This window comes from Schistocerca piceifrons, chromosome 1 (assembly GCF_021461385.2).
Source record: "Schistocerca piceifrons isolate TAMUIC-IGC-003096 chromosome 1, iqSchPice1.1, whole genome shotgun sequence".
NCBI lineage: Eukaryota > Metazoa > Arthropoda > Insecta > Orthoptera > Acrididae > Schistocerca > Schistocerca piceifrons.
In genome coordinates this window covers 1,126,769,576-1,126,789,131 of record NC_060138.1, presented here as the reverse complement: position 1 = coordinate 1,126,789,131, position 19,556 = coordinate 1,126,769,576, and the positions used below count along the sequence as shown (strand labels likewise).

At 39.6% G+C, this 19,556-nt stretch overlaps 1 protein-coding gene across 4 annotated transcripts in view; it reads right to left on the bottom strand.

Moving 5' to 3' along the window:
* The window catches only part of LOC124779626 (serine/threonine-protein phosphatase 6 regulatory ankyrin repeat subunit C-like), a 279,597-nt gene that overhangs the window by 131,323 nt on the left and 128,718 nt on the right, over nucleotides 1-19,556 (bottom strand). For all 4 annotated transcript variants that reach the window (XM_047253722.1, XM_047253726.1, XM_047253723.1 and 1 more), the window contains one exon: nucleotides 4,754-4,876. In XM_047253722.1, coding sequence (XP_047109678.1) covers nucleotides 4,754-4,876 — 123 coding nt within the window. The remainder of the gene's footprint in view (nucleotides 1-4,753; nucleotides 4,877-19,556) is intronic.

The window sequence follows — 19,556 nt, the reverse complement described above, 5'->3', positions numbered from 1 at the left end:
TACAATCTATCGCAGATCCCACAAACAAAGAACTATGTACAGTAGTTGGAAGGAAGCATAGGTCACACCTGTCTATAGGAAGGGTAGTAGAAGTTATTCACAAAACTATCATCCAATAGCCTTGACATCCTTACGTTGTAGAATCTTAGATCATATTCTGAGCTCAAACATAATGAGGTATTTTGAACAGAATGACCTTCTCCATGCCAATCAGCATGGACTGCAAAAATTTAGATCATGAGAAACCCAACTCTTGCTTTTCCCTCATGACATCCTCAAAGCCAAGGATCATGGCAGTCAGGTAGATGCAGTATTTCTTGGTTTCCAAAAAGCATTTGACTCAGTACCACAACTATGCTTATTATCAAAAGTACAATTATGTGGCATGTTATCTTGAATGGAGAGTTATCGACAGATGTAAAAGTAACTTTGTGTGTACAGCAGGGAATAGTGTTGGGTCTCTTGGTGTTCATGTTGTATATTAATGGTCTTGTGAACAATATTAATAGCAACCCCAGAGATTTCCCAAATGATGCAGTTATTTATAACAAAACACATTCTGAAGGAAGCTGTACAAATATTCTGTCAGACCTAGGTAAGATTAATGGTGCAATGATTGACAACTTGCTTTAAATATTCAAAATAATTATAAACTTGTGGAATTTAACAAAGAAAAAAACTGTATCCTATGGATATAACATTAGAAAGTCGCAGTTGGAATCTGTAAAGTCATACAAACAGTTTACAAATATAGCAGTACAAATACGATTAAATGGCCATTTGAAGAGATAGAATAATATATTAAAAATGTCATTCCACAGAACTTTATGTAACTAGAGGTAGCACCAACATCTTTCACTGAAATTAATAGAACGATAAAAATTCTAAAACACAAAAGCTCACAAGCTGTGGGAATTTCAAAGAGAATTCTGGAAAGTTGTTCAAACTTAATAAGTAATGTCCTTAGTAATATATGTAATAGGCATAGGGACTGTTTCCAGAGAGATTAAAGTATGCTATACAGATTAAAATATGGTGTTGTTAAACCTCCTCATAGGAAATGTCACAAGAAAGACTTAAATAATTATCATCCATTTTCCTTACTGATGTATTTTTCCAGAATATTAAAAAAATAATTTACTCGAGAGGAGTCTTATGTTTCAGCAGAAACATCTTACTTTGTATATCACAGCTTGGATTCCAAAAGGGCTGCTTCACTGAGAATGCTATTTATACATTCACTCAATAAATATGTCCAGCCTTAAATAATAAAATATCACCAGTTGGGAATTTTTGTGATCTTACCAAGGCTTTTGATTGCATAGATTATGTTACCTCCTTAGAAAAACTTAAGTTTTATGGAATGGATGGCTTTTCAAAAAACTGGTTTGAATCATACTTCATGAACAGAATGCAAAATGTTGTGCCGTATAATTCAAAGAAAGTTTCCAAAGGCAGAAAAATTTTATGGGCTGGGGAGAAATCCAAAGGCAGTCTGATGAAGTGCAATTATGGGTCCATTCCTATTCCTTATGTATGTGAAATGGCCTTCAACTTAACTTTCACCAAGCAAAATTGGTACTTTTTGCACTTGATGCTAGTATTATAATTGGCCAAAGCCTTCCTCCGCAAAGGAAACATGCACACATTCACATAAGCAAGCACACTTCATGCACAGTGCCCACCACTGGCTGTTCTGACAGGAATGCAATTGTCATGTGAATAACAATCTGGAGTGGGGTGGGAAAAGAGGAGGGATTGCAGGATATGGATCGGTGGAGAGAAGAGTTCTGTCTGGCAGAGCGTGCAGGGACTAGAAACTGCCAGGCACAGCATCAGGAGGTGGAGTGTGAGGGGGATAAAACGGGGAATGAGAAAGGAAGATAATGGAACAGGAGAGGGGAATAAAAGGATGAGAACAGAAAAGGGGAGGTGTGAAAAAGGAGGGGAGCAGGGAAGAGGAAAGGACAGACAGGTACATTGAAAGAGAGTGGCACACAAAGAGGCTGAGGGAATGTGAGAGGGAAGGAGGTGATAGGATGAGGGACCAGAAACTGTCGGATGGAGAGTGTGGGGGCAGTAGGTTACCGTAGGTTGAGTCGAACATTATTTCAGGAATGGAGAATTTACTGTAAGAATAACTCCCATCTGCACAGTTGAGGAAAGCTGGTGGTGTAGGGCAGGATATAAATGGCCTGAGTCATGAAGCAGCCACTGAAATCAAGTACATTATGTTCCACTGCATGTTTTGCCATGGGGTGGTCTACTTTTCTTTCGGCCACAGTTGGTGGTGGCTCTTCATCCTGGTGGACAGCTGGTTGGTAGTCACACCAATATGAAAACCTGTGCAATGGTTGCAGCAGAGCTGGTACACAACTTGGCTGCTTTCACAGGTGGCTCAGCCTTTGATGGGGTGAGCCTGTGACAGAATTGGAAAAGGATGTGCTGGGTTGATGGATTGGAAAGGTCATCATTTCTCCTGGACAATTACTTTATTCCAAGTACAAATTTTTATTTCATAGGTGTATGCTTTACAGAAGAATCGAAAAACTGGTAGAAGCTGACCTCGGGGAAGATCAGTATGGATTCCGGAGAAATGTAGGAGCAGGCAAGGCAATACTGACCCTACGACTTCTCGTAAGAAAAAAGGATAAGGAAAGGCAAACCCACGTTTAGAGCATTTGGAGACTTAGAGAAACCTTTTGACTATGTTGACTGGAATACTGTCTTTCTAATTCTAAAGGTGGCAGGGATAAAATACAAGGAGTGAAAGGCTATTTACAATTTGTACATGGACCAGATGGCAGTTCTAACAGATGAGGGGCAGGAAAGGGAAGCACTGGTTGAGAAGGGAGCGAGACAGTGTTGTAAACTATCCACCATGATAACGTATCTGTATATCGAGCAAGTAGTAAAGGAAAGCAAAGAAAAATTAGGAGTAGGAATTAAAGTCCAGGGAAAAGAAATAAAAACTTTGATGTTTGCCCATGACATTGTAATTCTGTCAGAGACAGCAAACGATTTGAAAGAGCAGTCGAACAGAATGGACAGTGCCTTGAAAGGAGGATATACGATGAACATCAAGAAAAGCCAAATGAGGACATTTAAAGTAGTAGATGAGTTTTTCTATTTGGGAAGCAATGATGGTTGAAGTAGGGAGGATATAAAATGTAGACTAGCAATGGCAAGAAAAGTGTTTCTGGAGAAGAGAAATTTCTTAACATCGAGTATAGATTTAAGTGTCAGGAAGTCCTTCCTGAAAGTATTTGTATGGAGTGGAGCCATGTATGGAAGTGAAACATGAATAATAAACAGTTTAGACAAGAAGAGAATAGAAGCTTCTGAAATGTGATGCTACAGAAGAATGCTGAAGATTAGATGAGTAGATCAACTAACTAATGAGAAGGCACTGGGGAGAAAAGAAGTTTGTGATACAACCAGACTAAAAGAAGGGATCGGTTGGTAGGACATGTTCTGAGGTATCAAGGGATCACCAATTTAGTACTGGAGGGAAGTACGGGTGGTAAAAATCATCAGGTTCAGAGGGATGTAGGTTTCAGTAGTTATTCAGAGATGAAGAGGCTTGCACAGGATAGAGTAGCATGGGGAGCGGCATCCAAGCAGTCTTTGGACTGACGACCACCTGAAGACCATAACAACAACAACAACAACAACAGAAACTGTAGTTTGCATCCCTGTGCAATGGCGCTCGACTTGGAGGTAAGCTGAATGGAATCCTGGTGGTGGATGAAATTTTCACTGCCGGCCAGACAAGTAGAGATGGTGGTGAAAAGTTTTGCTTTTTGAGAGGAGTAGGCTATGTGCTGGCACTGGGTTTCATCCTCTCCCTTCAATTCACCCACGTCACCACTAATGCAGCACTACACTGTACAACCACTCGTCACAGTCATGCACCTACAACAGATACACACTTGAAACTTCATAACATATAGGAGGAAGGTAACAACAAATCACTTCCACTAGGAGCTTGACATAAGCAGCAGTGTCCTCCAGATTGACTCATTCCACATCACTTCAATAAAAAAATTGTTCACATTATCTACAGAACATGTACTAACTACCAGTAACAAATGCTTTCCTCTTCTTTTCTGTACACAGTAATCACTGTATCTGGAAGCAATCATTTCTGTGAGTTTTTCTCTCAAATTTTTAAAATGGAACTCTTTTTCTATATTTTTTCAGTTGTAGTTACACACTAGAAATATTTATATTTGTAGGAAACAGCAATAGCTTTAGTGTTGTTGCATATTGTGGTGTTTAAGTCTTCAGCGGTTGAACACAAGCATTCTGCAGAGTAATTAGAACCCCCAACCCTCACAACTTCGAAATTAAATTACAATCATTCTTTATTGCACACTATCTTAACAATTTACCTGAGTACAATTGTTTGACAGTATTGTGAGGGATAATACAAGCATATACACCAAAATAACTTCTGATCACACAGAACAATTAATACTGTTTTCAGTCAATAACTATCAATGTATTTATACAAATGACACAAACATGCTGGTATCTGAGAGAGTGAAAGATAAATAGTAATGGGATTTTTTTTAAAACAAGATTCAGTCAATTATTCAACATTTTTATATGAAAATTAAAGAACTGTAAATTGAACTGCCAGGTAAAAAAAAAAAAAAAAAAAAAAAAAAAAAAAAAAAAAAAAAAACACACACACACACAATGTAACCACTAGGTAGTCGTTTATTTTCCATAAGAATACATAGTATACCTTATAATGCCCACAGGAAGGGTAACAACCAGTACAGCTGTACAAAGCTTGTTGCAGTGGTGTACAGCCATTATCATCTTTGAAATTCACATCTGCTCCAGCATCCAGTAACAATTTGGTAGTCTGCATTAACATGAAATGTTACAAGTAGACATTAAAAACAAAATATGCTTATGTGATTGGCATAAATGCAACACAACAAAAAATTCTCTCACAGAGCACCGTAAAGTTAATAAAAATGGACATATCACATTTCAGTACTAGATCAATTAGGAAAGATATTACATACATACAAACAAACAATAGCTCAATATTATGAAAGGAACCTACATAACAGGTCATATTTATTTCAATATATGAAGTTATTACATATAACTGTAATTTCAAATCTAAAAGCTTAAACACTGCGAACTAAAAATAGAAACACAAAGTTGGTTTTTATTTGGATTCTGCTAGTGTACTACCGCATATTTTTATCATTAGGTCTCTCAGATGACAACACACTCATCACATGTATAAATTCTTCTATGCCCAAATTAATAGAATACGGGTGGAAATATAAAAAACACTTCTGCACCAAAAATGTAAATACTTTTATTCATATGTTAGCAAAAGAAACCTGGGAAAATGTATTTTCAAAAACAACAACCTATGACTCATACAACACTTTTTCTAGTACTTTCATGTCCCTATTTGAGACGTGTTTTCCAAAAAAGCTTACAAAAATCAATGTAATGCCAACGAACATCAGACAGTGGATATCACCTGCTATCATAGTATTAGTCAAACTCTAAAACATCTCAGTCAAATCAAAAAACACAATAAAGATCAACACTTCACAGACTATGTTAAGACATATAAGTACATTTGCAGAAAGGTGATTAAAAAGATAACACCATGAACAACAACAAAGTAACTTTAGGTTCAGAAAACACAGCACAAGCAATATGGAATGCAGTAAAAAAAAGAAATAAGCAAAAATATTAAAAGTTATGAGAACATTGTTTTAAAAGAAGATCATGGCATGTTCCTTAGAAATCTTGTCCTAGCAAATTACATAAATGACTACTTCACATGTACTCCAGTCAGCCTGAATGAAAATTGCCTTAAGAATAGTGGAACTTCTGTTACAAGAGAACAAATTGTCAATTCAATATTACCATGCCCTACAAATAAGTCTGAAGTTCTACAAATAATAAAAACATTGAGGAATAAAATTTCTTCAGAGACAAGTGAAGTTCTGGTTCAATCACAATAAAATGTGATAGTGCCATATCAGAACCACTCTCATACATCATAAATATATTATTATCAGAAGGAGTGTTTCCACAAAGATTAAATATTTTAAAAATAAAACCAATGGATAAAAAGGGCAACATATATTATAGACCAACAGCTTTGTTATCTATATTTTCAAAAGTAGTAGAGACAGTCATTAAACATAGAAATACAAATTTCCATGAAAAATTCAATCTCTTGTCTGTAAACGAGCATGGTTTTTGCAAAGGATTGAGTACAGAATCAGATATTTTCTATTTCATTGAAAATATCATAATGGGACTAGACAGACACAACAGTACAACAGGAATAAATTTTGATTTGTGTAAGGCTTTTGATACTGGCCAACACAATATCTTACTGGACAAATTAGAAGCTATTGGTATACAAGGAGTTGTGAAAAAATGGTTCCAATCTTATCTCCATAATAAAAGACGGGTAGTAGAAATTACCTGAGCCAACATTAAAAACCAAAGTATTGCTTACAGATCTGATTTTCAGACTGTACCAACAGAGGTACTGCAGTTAATTTTAAATATTTCAAAAACTAATTACATCCATTACTGGAAAGCAAAGTCACAAAATTACCTGGACCTCAGAATGCAAAATAAAGAAGTTAAGAGAGCAGCTGTCACAAAATCTTTAGGTGTCAATATAGATGAAAATTTAGATTCAAAAGCCCGTATTAGTAACATGTATAGTAAATACTGTAGCAGAATTGTCTGCTTTGCTTACATTCACACAGCTATTACCTATGGCCTCACTTTCTAGGGTCGCACCATGACAAATCTGAAAACCAGCTTCATATTACAAAAACAAGCTGTTAATATAATTACCAAAAGTTCATAGCTAACACCCTCCAAGCAGCTATTTCAACAACTAAATATTCTACCTTTACATGCCTGACATACAAAAAAGGGTAATTAACATAAAAACGTGTACTCAAAGTTTCAAATGAACCCATATCTGCATTTGTATAATTAAAGAATGATATCCAGATAAAAGGAGGAAACAAGGCTACTGCACAGAAACAAACAAATGTTGAAGGTACAAAATTGTCTAACAAACTTCCAGCACATATAAAAAAATAAAAGAATTGTCTATTTACGGAAGCAGTATTCAAGATTTTAATGACCAGCTACTATTACAGTGTAAATGAATATCTTCAACAACCTAGTAGCAAGTAATTATATTCACGTATCATTATGATACTAATGCCATAGCCAATGCCAATAGTATTTCCAGTCAAATGTTTGCTATGATCTGAATTAATATTTGAATAGCAGAGTTACAACTACTATGTGTTTTTATTTAAATCTCAATTAAGTGTTCCATGAAAAGTTTCATTTACGCAATTAATCAAAGTTGTGTGTACAGTTTTAATGTAAGATTGTGTAGGGCGCCATATGAAAGGAAAGTTGCCACTCACCATATAGTGGAGATGCTGAGTCACAGATAGGCACAACAAAAAGTATGTCACAAATAAAGCTTTCCGGCCAGTAAGGTGCGCACACACACACACGCACACACACACACACACACACACACACACACACACACACACACACACATGCATGTGTGTGCAAATGCAACTCAACACACAACTGCAGTCTCAGGCAACTGAAACCACACTCAATGCTAAGTGTGTGTGTTGTGTGTATGTTTGTGTGTGTGTGTGTGTGTGTGTGTGTGTGTGTCTGTCATCTATTTTTGATGAAGGACTTACTGGCCTTTCCTTTTCATAATATTGTTACATTACATCCTGGATTTTACACTGTGTAGGGTACTGTGCACCCTTGTATTTGTAGGATACTGTGCATCTTTGCGTGTGTGTGTGTGTGTGTGTGTGTGTGTGTGTGTGTGTGTGTGAGTGTGTGTGTGTGTGTACCGCAATGCAAACCCAGAACCTTGCCTCTAGGTGGCCATGCTCTCAGTGAGTAAGCTACCCAGACGTGGTTGATCACCCACCCCAACTGTTTCAGTTTTGCTATTAATTCTCTCCTTCCTTCCAAACTTTGCAGAAGCTCTCCTGTATACTCTTCTAGAGACCACATCTGGAAGAAAGGAGTAATAGCCCAACAGACTGAGACTTATGTTTTTGTGGATGCTGTTAACTGGTTTTCACAAATGGGCTTACTTTAATATTCATGAAATGCAGCTCATTCAGTTTTGTATAGTAACAACAAGGTAACTCTGGTTTTCAAAACAATGTAATTGGAAAAACTTGTAAGTGGAAAATATGATGAATTGAGTTCCTTGACTAGTTTACCTCACTTAGACTCGATGTTAGCTTGTTATCCATCTGAAACTCAAGACATTTACACATGTTGTTTCAATTAATTTGTTATTATTAATGTCTATTTGTAGTACCAGTAGATAATTTTTACTTCTTTGAAACTGCACAATATAAGTCTTGGAGAGAGTAAAAGTCTTAAAATGTTTGCTGCACATGACCTGTAGAACTGTTTAGCTATGGTTGAGTTTGGGACCTTGATTAGTCTGTAACTTAATGAGTCTCAGGAAAAACCATTGGTAGAACCAAACATAGCAAGCAGTAACCAGTAACATGCGCTTACAGTAGAAGACTGTGACTTAACAAATATTAGGAGAATCCCGAGACTGAAGTGAAACATAACAGAGAGTTAAGTGGGTTTTGAGTTGAACAGAAAGCTAGAAGTTTAGAAATGGTCTGCTAAGCAGATATGGCCTGTGGAAAATGACAAGATTAGCATGAGTGAGTGACTGCTTTTTACTGTAGGTGGCTGCAGGACAGCCACAATGGACCATAGGTAGTATACAGCTGGTTAATAGCAGACATAGTACACACCTTAATAACATGAAACGAGGATACGAAGACTGGTACAGTAAATGCAAAAGCATCAAATAAATCAATAGAGCGAAATGCATTGTATAAAAAATTGTCAACTGCAATCATAAACGGATTTACAATTAAATAATTCATTCCACCTCAAAAGTTTACACTTTCCAAGTGACAAATAATTTTATGATATACAGTAAACCATATGGCCACTAGTGGCATCATCGAGACAAACAATGAATATTACACTGCTGCTATTAGATATTCTATAACATTAAGTTTCTGTGTCTAAGCATTCCAGACCAGATCATTCTCCACAGTTAAGCTGATAAAATGAAGCAGTATGTAGTTGTAATTATTACTGAAAATATTTATTAATCTATTATCAATATTAATTATAAAGTGGATCAAGGTGCACAAGAAGCACAAATGTGTTAATGTTAATGAGGTATGCAATTACAAATGATTCGAACTGTTGTCAACAGACGCCTCATGACATACTATGGCAATTAGAATTTTTTTTTTTTCAGTTGTAGAATAACTAGTAAACAAATGGTGGTCTATTTGCATAAATCTCGAAGTGTTGTACAACGCATGTAACTTGGTGAGGAGCTGCTCAATCTCTCATTGGCTGAAGTGCCATAATAGTGGAAGATATAGACGGTGGAGGAGGTGCTCTTGGGAGCAGAAAGAATTAAAGGAAGGGAGAACAGTTTGGGAAGTAGAGACTCTAGTTTTCTGCCTTCAAAGAGTATGGCAGAGTGGTGCGATTTTTATTTATGTAAGAAACACATCAGAACACTTGTCAGATCTTGGTTCTGCACATCTAAGAATTTAGGTGAAGAAACTTTTGTACTGAGTGCACAGTGTGGCTTGATCTTAATGGGGATTCTATTATCTTTCGTATCACACTAGATAGTTCAAGGGCAGTTGACATATTTTAATAATTAAATTTATTTATGTGTAAACTGCATGTAGGACCACCATTCACTAGGATTTTGGGCCTTACTGAATAAACCACCTGCTCTTAAAAGTAGATCTGCAGTGTTGCCTATGTTTATTACAAATGTTTCCATGTTTCATTAATTTATAATTTGCACAACTTGTCTACTCTCAATTACTCAACTGCAGGATTACATTTTAATAAAATATTTAGCTACTATAGCGACAGGACATAATCCAGACAGTGTCCAGCTCACCCTAGGACATTTATGAGCCAAGCTTTATTCAGAGGCGAAAACTTGCACCTCTGTCTCAGTAAAGCAGGGCAGTAACATCACAAGCCCTCTTATCATCATAAAAATATTAGTTTTTGAACTGTCCTCTAAATTCATTTGAAGGTTATTTATGTATGTTAATGACAGAAGAGGACAAAGTACTGAACTGTATGAGTCATCACATTCTTCCCTCTGATTTGTGTTAAGTTATACACCTGTGTTACAGTTTGTTAGTGTGACCCATTTTCAGTTTAAATTAGATTAGACATTCCACAGGGCCATAATGAGAAGATTCTCAATGGTGTGTGAAAACTGTCCGAATATATCATATAATATGTATTTAGAAAAGAACTTAAATGCTAATACTCCTTCCACAGATCATCAGATTGTACTAAAGGCTGTGTTACAATGGTAAGATTCTGTCCATTCATGAGAGATGCCACTGATATCATAATCAAGAAGTTCCTGAAGTACTATGTTACAGTCAACTCAATCAAAGGTCTTGCTAAGATCAGAACAATACCAACAACATAACTCTCTTGTCTCATCTGCCAGAACTTCTTTTGTAAGATGGCGCAACTGCAAGCAGTTAGTAAGTTATGCTGCAAATTTGAATCAGTATTCTACTATGGCCACTTTTTCCAAAAGAATGTTTCAGAAGGTTGGAATGTGTGAAATAGATCTGTAATTAGAAAGGTGTCACTATGACGTAGTAGTGTCTATCACTGAACTGCCCAATGTGTATTTATCATTGGCATGGAAACTAGTGAAGTACATAAAAGTAAAACTTTTAGACAGTCTGCCTATGGAAGTAAACTACCTGACAGATAGCAGCAAAGATTTCAAATAAAGATTTTATTTCCTAGACAACTTTTATAGTTTGTTAAATACAAAAAATAAATGACAATATAGTTGATTGGTTAGTAATTAATTCCACAAAAAATAAATGTTATGATGTAGATTGTAGAATGTGTCACTTGACCTGAATATTCATGTCCTCATAAAAACACAAATTTCTCAAAAAAGAGTCTGCACCACCCTCATGTCTCACAAAGTTTTTATTTTGTTTGCCAGAAACTTACTCCATTCTCAGTGCAGTCCAGTAGCGTGTGTCGAATTGTGAAGGGAACAATGCATCTTGTTTACAAAGTTTAGTCCATCAATACCCCTGGAAACAGGGCAAGGGAACACCTCCAATGAACCCCAGATCAATGGCATCAAGCTCTCTGGGCTGACGAGTGCAGGTTTTGTCTGACACATGATGGTGGTCACAAAAAAGTGTGAAGGTGGGCTAAGACCACTGATTGTCTCAGGCATGCAGTATCACACAGCCAACCGGGAGGTTGGTCAGTCATGTTGTGTGCTCTATAATAATCATATGTTACATCCCTCTCATTGCTACCAAGGGTAATTTGAGGTCTGTGAATTATTGGCATGGGAATGTTCAACCTACTGTCCAGCCTGAAACAAAGCAAATTGAGATTTACCAATCGGTTATGTTTTCTACTCCCAAGAATAATTAATTCTTTAGCTTCTTTGTGATGTACATATACATAATGCAGGTGCACATGTAATATACTATCACTACAGGAATACTAAGGACCATTATTTATGCAAGATCTCATTTAAACTTACAGCTCATTTGTTTACAGTTATGTTCATGATTACAGTAATGCAATTACTTTTTTTCTAAAATCCTTATTAATTAGAAGATATAGTTAATCAGAGTTTCAACAATATCATGTAATGGAGTAACTCTGTGATTTAATCAGCAGCTGAGGAAGTATTGTGTTAGAACTTCAAGTTTAACACATATATTTAGGAACAACACAACAACACATATAAGTCACTGAGTAAGTTGACCTGTGTACTAGTCGGCATTGGATTAAACACTGAGTCTCAGTCTAGTGGCCACTGCTCGGCTGGCCGCTTAGGTGGCGCAGCTGCTGCATGGCTGGCAGACAGCGCCGCACGTATTGGATGTGCGTAATTGCACGGTGGCACTTTGAATAATCAGCGAGTCACAACACTTTTCAACACTTTTCCCCCCTTTGAAATTGTTGCACTGGTCTTGATGGAGGTGTCCTGGAGATGGCTAACGTCCATAGGCGTTGTTTGACTCGCCATAAAGTCTCGAGGAGGAGGCTTCCCGTATGGACGGAAGTGTCCCCGATGATAACGGGTCGAGATGACAGTAGACGGGGGCGATGTGTCAGCGTCTGTTGGAGGAGGAGGTGAGTAGATGTACTCTGACAGAGGATGATCCTCCGGTTCCTGCATGGGCACGTCTCCTGGTGGCGTCTGTTCTGGTGCTGGCATCGCGATGATAGTGAGAGGGCTGCATTGTGAGTATTGAGAGATGCCAAGATCCCGAGCATCAGGTAGAGCCAAAGGTGGTGTGGCGGCATTCGGAACAGGCGTTGCTGGCACCCGAGGCCGAAGCTGGTCCGAATGATGCACTGCAACTCCCGTGTCCGTCTGGATTTCATACAGGCGTCTGCCACGGTGTTGTAAGATACGGCCCGGGCTCCATTTTGGCCGCCTGCCATATCCCCGTACCCAGATGAGGTTATTGGCGGTGAACCGGCCAAGGGAAGGCACCCGCGGCCGTGAGGTGGGAGGCCGCAGAAGATGAAGTAGCGTGCGGGGCTGTCGGCCATGTAAGAGCTAAGCTGGGCTGTGATCGCCCATGGAGGTGAAACGGTAAGACGCCAGGAACTGGAGAAGCGCATCATCAGCAGCAGAAGAAGTTAGAAGTTTCCGCATTTGAGCCTTAAATGTGCGGACCAGCCGTTCAGCCTCACCATTGGATTGTGGATGGAACGGCGGGGCCGTGACATGCGTAACAGCGTGATGAGCACAAAAATCTGCAAAGTCGGAAGAGGCAAATTGCGGACCATTATCAGTAACAAGAGTAGAGGGGAGGCCTACCAAAGAAAAAATGCAGGCGAGCGCACTGGTGGTTGCCGCGGTGGTAGGTGACGTGCAACGGACAATGAAAGGAAAGTTAGAGTACGCGTCAATTACGAGGAGCCAATAAGTACCTAAAAAGGGTCCCGCAAAGTCAGCATGAATGCGCTCCCAGGGCTTCTCAGGTGAAGGCCACGATGACAAAGATGACTTTGGGGCAGCGGCCTGTGACGCACAAGGGCCGCAGGCAGTGATCATGTGTGCTATTTCAGAGTCGACGCCAGGCCAGTACACATGACGGCGCGCCAGAGATTTTGTGCGAGACACACCCCAGTGCCCCTGCTGAAGGAGGTGCAAGACCGAAGCAGGCAAAGATGCAGGTACCACAACACGCGGCGAAGCATGGTCAGTGGAGAGGAGGATAACACCATCCCTAGCCGTGAGGCGGTAGCACAAAGTGTAGTAGTTCCGCAACGGATCAGAAGTCTTAGCGGATGGGCAATCTGGCCAACCCTTCTGAATACAGTGTAAAACCCGGGAGAGGGTAGGGTCAGACCCCGTAGCAGCCGCCAGCCTGCCCCCAGTGATGGGGAACCTGTCCACAACCCGCTGCTCGGCAACATCCAGGTGAAAACACAAATGTTCATCCCTATCGAATGCCTGATCAGGACCCATGGGAAGGCGAGACAGAGCATCAGCATTCGCATGTTGAGAGGTTGGCCAGAAATGAATCTCATAATTGAAACGGGACATGTAAAGAGCCCAAAGCTGGAGGCAGTGTGCAGCCTTGTCGGGAAGTGACGTTGATGGATGGAACAAGGAAACAAGTGGTTTGTGATCTGTAACAAGATGAAATTTTGAGCCATAGAGAAAAACACCAAATTTATGAAGAGCATAAATAATGGCCAAAGCTTCTTTCTCAATTTGAGAGCGTTTTGGAGGTATAAGCAACGGGTTGTTCCAAACCGTCAGAAAAACGGTGCGCAAGGACTGCACCGACCACGTATTGAGAGGCGTCTGTGGCAAGAACAAGATGTTGGCCAGGTCGATAAGTAGCCAGGCATGGGGCCTGTTTCAGCATAGTCTTCAATTTCTGTAAAGCCGCATCGCATGACGTGGACCAGTGAAAAGGCACGTTTTTATGCAACAGGCGATGCAATGGCTGAGCCACTGATGCCGCAAATGGTAAAAACTTGTGATAGTATGCTATTTTCCCCAAGGAGGCCTGCAGTTCCTTAACAGACATAGGGCGAGGAAGGGCATCGATCGCAGTGACAGTATGTTGAAGCGGACGAATACCATCCCAAGAGAGTTGAAACCCCAAGTACGTGATAGATGTCTGAAAAAATTGTGATTTCTGAAGATTACACTTAAGACCGGCAGTCTGTAAGACATGAAAAAGTATGTGGAGATTTTGAACATGTTCTTCAGTGGTCCATGTAATTGATACACCCAGGGACAGGGAGCAATAATTGTTCCAAGAATCGCTGAAAGAGAGCAGGGGCGCTAGCAACCCCGAATGGCAAGCGTTGGTATTGATAGAGGCCGAAAGGCGTGTTAAGGACCAGAAATTGTCGGGAAGCAGCGTTGAAAGGAAGTTGATCATAAGCTTCTGACAGGTCAATTTTAGAAAAATACTGTCCTCCAGCGAGTTTAGTGAACAGTTCTTCAGGACGGGGCATAGGGTAAGTGTCGATGAGGCATTGAGCATTGACAGTGGCTTTGAAATCACCACAGAGACGAATATCACCATTGGGCTTAGCAACTACAACGACAGGAGAGGACCACTCACTGGAAGTGACTGGAAGCAAGACCCCTGACGCAGTGAGACGATCCAACTCCCGTTTAACCCGATCACGAAGTGCCACAGGAATGGGCCGAGACCGAAAAAACCTAGGCCGAGCAGTGGGTTTGAGCGTGATATGAGTTTCAAAGTCGATTCCACGGCCTAAACCGGGAGAAAAAAGGGAAAATGTAGTCGACAAGGAATCCAGTTGAGTATAAGGAATAGCGTCAGAGACAATATTGACACAGTCATCTATGGAGAACCCAAAAACGCGAAAGGCATCGAAACCAAAAAGATTTTCTGCATTGCTCTGGTCAACCACAAATATGGGAACAGTGCGAATGACGGATTTGTAAGATACCTCAGCATTAAATAGTCCCAAGAGAGAAATCTTCTGTTTATTGTACGTCCATAATTACCAAGTGACAGGGGACAGGAGTGGAGAACCCAGCTGAAGATACGTCTGAGAATTAATTATAGTGGCAGCAGAACCGGTATCCACTTGCATGCGAACATCTCGACCAAGGATTTGGACAGTGAGGAATAACTTCCCTGAAAGGGAAGAAGTGCAATTGACAGACAACACAGAATCAGAATCAGTGTCATGTTCATGAACATCATGTACGCGGTCGGATTTACAAACGGAAGACACATGACCTTTCTTTTTGCAATTGTGACACACAGCCCAACGTTGGGGACAATCCTCGCATGAATGTTTCGTAAAACACTGTGGACATGAAGGAAGTTGCCGGGGATTTTGCTGCGGTTTCTTAGTGGGTTGTTTACGGCTAGCCCGAGGCTGCACGAGGGAGCGTACTGCGGCCACGTCGGCTGGTGGGGACGCGCCACACGCATCGTCAACAGCAAACAGAGGTTGTATTTCCCCGACGTCACCCCATGCTTCTATTTGTGCCCCAGCGGTGCGAGAAATTTCAAAAGACTGCGCAATGGAGAGAATTTCATCTAGAGTCGTATTCGCCAACTGAAGGGCACGTTGCCGAACTTCTTTGTTGGGCGCCAACCGGATAATAGCATCCCGGACCATGGAATCGGCATAGGATTCTTTGTGAACGTCAGTAACAAATTGACACTTTCGACTGAGGCCGTGAAGTTCAGCAGCCCAAGGGCGATAGGATTGATTTGGTTGTTTTTGACAATGATAAAAAGCAACACGAGAGGCTACCACATGCGTTTGCTTTTGAAAATAGACAGACAGAAGGGAGCACATTTCAGCAAAGGACAAAGATGCAGGATCCTTCAAAGGAGCCAATTGCGACAACAACCGATACATTTGAGGTGAAATCCAGGAAAGGAACAGAGACTTACATGGTTGTTCGTCCGTGACATGAAATGCCAAGAAGTGCTGTCGAAGACGTTTTTCATAATCAGACCAGTCTTCCGCCGTCTCGTCGTAAGGTGGAAAAGGAGGTACAGCCAACGACGAGAAACGCCCCGGATTTGATGCCGCGACGAAATTGTGAATTGCCGCTGTTAGAAGCGTTTGCTGATCACGAATCGCCGCCGTTAGAAGCGTTTGCTGTTCAAGGAGATTCTGCAAGAGTTGCTCCACAGTAGCCATGGAACCCTGTGAGTCAACGGTGAAAAGGAAAAATCCACTACCTCGTCACCAATTGTTAGAACTTCAAGTTTAACACATATATTTAGGAACAACACAAAAACACATGTAAGTCACTGAGTAAATTGACCTGTGTACTAGTCGGCATTCGATTAAACACTGATTCTCAGTATAGTGGTCGCTGCTCGGCTGGCCACTTAGGTGGCGCAGCTGCTGCATGGCTGGCAGACAGCGCCGCACGTAGTGGATGTGCGTAATTGTGCGGCGGCACTTTGAATAATCGGCGAGTCACAACATATTGTTACCTCTCACTCAAAAGCCGACATTTACAACTTTTTGAGAATGTATTCACAATTAGCTAAAAGTAATTAAATTATGAAACTCCAGGTAGGAATACCAACAATGGATGAAAAGACAAGTTGATACTTATCATAAAGAAGACATGTCAAGTTACAGATAGGCACAATTAAAAGACACTCGCATAAGGCTTTTGGCCACAGCTTTCATCAGTAAAAGAGACACACATGATTCACCCATGCACACCTCATGCACACATGACCGTGAGCTCCAGATGCTGGAGTTGGTAGTTACGTGTGCATGGGGCATTCTTGCTTGTGTGTGAATGGTGTGTGTCTCTCTTTTACTGATAATGTCTGTGGCTGAAACCTTTATGTAAGCATCTTTTAATTGTGCCTGTGTGCAACTTGGCATGTCTTCTTTATAATAAGTAGCAATATGTCTTTTCCTACATTGTTAACTTATGAAATAAGTAATACAAAAAGCTCAGACACTCCAAATTTCAATCACCTATTTTCATTTAATGACTGCAAGATTCTGAACTTTTGTTGCTGTATTTTTTCCAAATCAAACAACATATCCCACTAATTATTTCAGTCAGTAATGAAGATTTTGAATAATTTAGAATCAAAAATATTTATTCCAATGTGGATGCCTAACTTGTAAATACAGGATTCAAAAAATAGCATAACTATAATGTTCCATGTGCATTTGTGAATTACTAACCTGAAACATTTTTATAAACCAGACAACACTAGAGTCCTAGAATCCATCTTACCTACCCAAATTTTAAAGCACAGTATAACTTCTGAATTCACATAATGTTGTTACACCTGTCTTTAATTAATCATCCTCCTAGAAAAACCAGCAGTTCACAACCAGTCAAACTACAATCAACATCTCTATGCCAGACTGCATTAGTATCAGTGATTTGCCATCATACATGTAATATCTAAATGTCAGGTCATGTTAGGAGTAACCCACTAAATTACAGGCCCATATCATTAACATCAATATGCTGCAGCATTTTGGAACATATATTGTGTTTGAACAGTATGAATTACCTCGAAGAGAATGGTCTGTTGACATACAGTCAACATTAGTTTAGGAAACATTGTCCTTGTGAAACACTACTAGATCTTTACACACATGAAGCATGAAGTGTTATTGACAAGAGATTTCAAATTGAGTCCGTATTTCTAGATCTCCAAAAGGGTTTTGACACTGTCCGACACAAGTGGCTTGTAGTGAAATTGTGTACTTATGGAATATCATCTAGTTATGTGACTGGATTCATCTGTCAGAGAGGTCACAGGTCATTGTAACTGATGGAAAGTCACTGAGCAAAACATATGTGATTTCTAGTGTTCCCCAAGGTAGTGTTATAGTTGCTCTGCTGTTCCTTATCTACATAAACGATTTAGGAGCCACTCTGAGCAGCTGTCGTAGGTTGTTTGCAGACGATGCTGTCATTTTTCGTCTAGTAAGCTCATACGATCACAACAAATTGCAAAACAATTCAGAAAAGATATTCGAATGCTGCGTAAATTGGCAAATGACCATAAATAATGAAAAGTGTGAGGTCAGCCACATGAAAGCTACAAGGAATCCATTAAACTTCGGTTATGTAATAAATCAGTCAAATCTGAAGGTCACAAATTCAACTAAACACTTAGGAATTACAATTACAAATAATTTAAATTGGGAAGAACACATAGAAAATGTTTTGGGGAAGGTGTTTTGCTGGCAGAACACTTACAAAATGTAACAGATCTGTTAAAGAGACTGCCTACACTATGCTTGTCCATCGTCTTCTCCCTGCACAGTCTGGAATATGAAGAGCAGCATGTTTCTTATTACGGCAAAATAGGGGAGAGAGTGTCACTGAGAATCATTTATCTGCTCCTGATGTGCAGGCTGCCATGCAAAGCATGTTGATAAAGCAGGCCGATACTAAACTTGCTTTAGCAGGCCGATATGTTCCCAAGAACATGCCTGTCATACAGGGCAGCCTATGCACCAGGGTCTAGAAAAAACACGTTTTTGCCCACATTTCTGCTTACATTGGAGCTAGAAGGTTATAAGCCCCACAGTGCTGATACTCATGAGGCCTGCTGTTTCTGTGCCAAATTTGGTTAAAATTGATCTAGGGGTTTGAGAGGAGACTGCGGGGACACATACATACTCTCTGCTTTATATATTATAAAACAGATTCTATAAAGTGACACTTTTTTGTTTTTGTATTTAGTTTGTATTTTAATGTTGATCAGTGACTTTCTATGTGGCCTACATCTATTCACTCTGTAAAATGAGTGGTTTATCTAATATAGCGTGTTACTAGCAAATATAGAATCTGTACAACTGTTCTTCCAAAATATCCATTGTTTTTCCTTCAATCATGTGCTTGTGTAAGATCATGGCTGCAACAGACCATACTATTAGCCCATGTCCCATTTAAGTGTAACACCACTCATGAATATTTTGCATATTCCCAAATATTACGAGTATTATTATATTTTATGTGATTTTCAGCATTTTTCAGGAAAGTAATCATACAGGAGACTGACAATAAATGCAGAAATGCGGCCAACACTCACTCTAGACCATTTTGCTCATTTTGTGCCCAGAGATTATTGTTCTTGTAATTAAGTAACATTACAGAATATGCAAATCATACAGACAAGTGCATGGCATGGATTCTTTCCTATAAGGAGTACTCCATTACACTAAGCATTCAAACAATCTGTACACTGCAAAATTCACATTTATAGTACTAAATAATTATTACCACAATCTGAATCATTTCCTTCTGGCATTCAGTAATCTGTTTTACATTGCAATTGTGAATCTTAACTGTTGCCACCATATAGGTAACAGGTGGGTATTAACATGAGCCTGCCAGAAAATGGGTGTAAAAAACT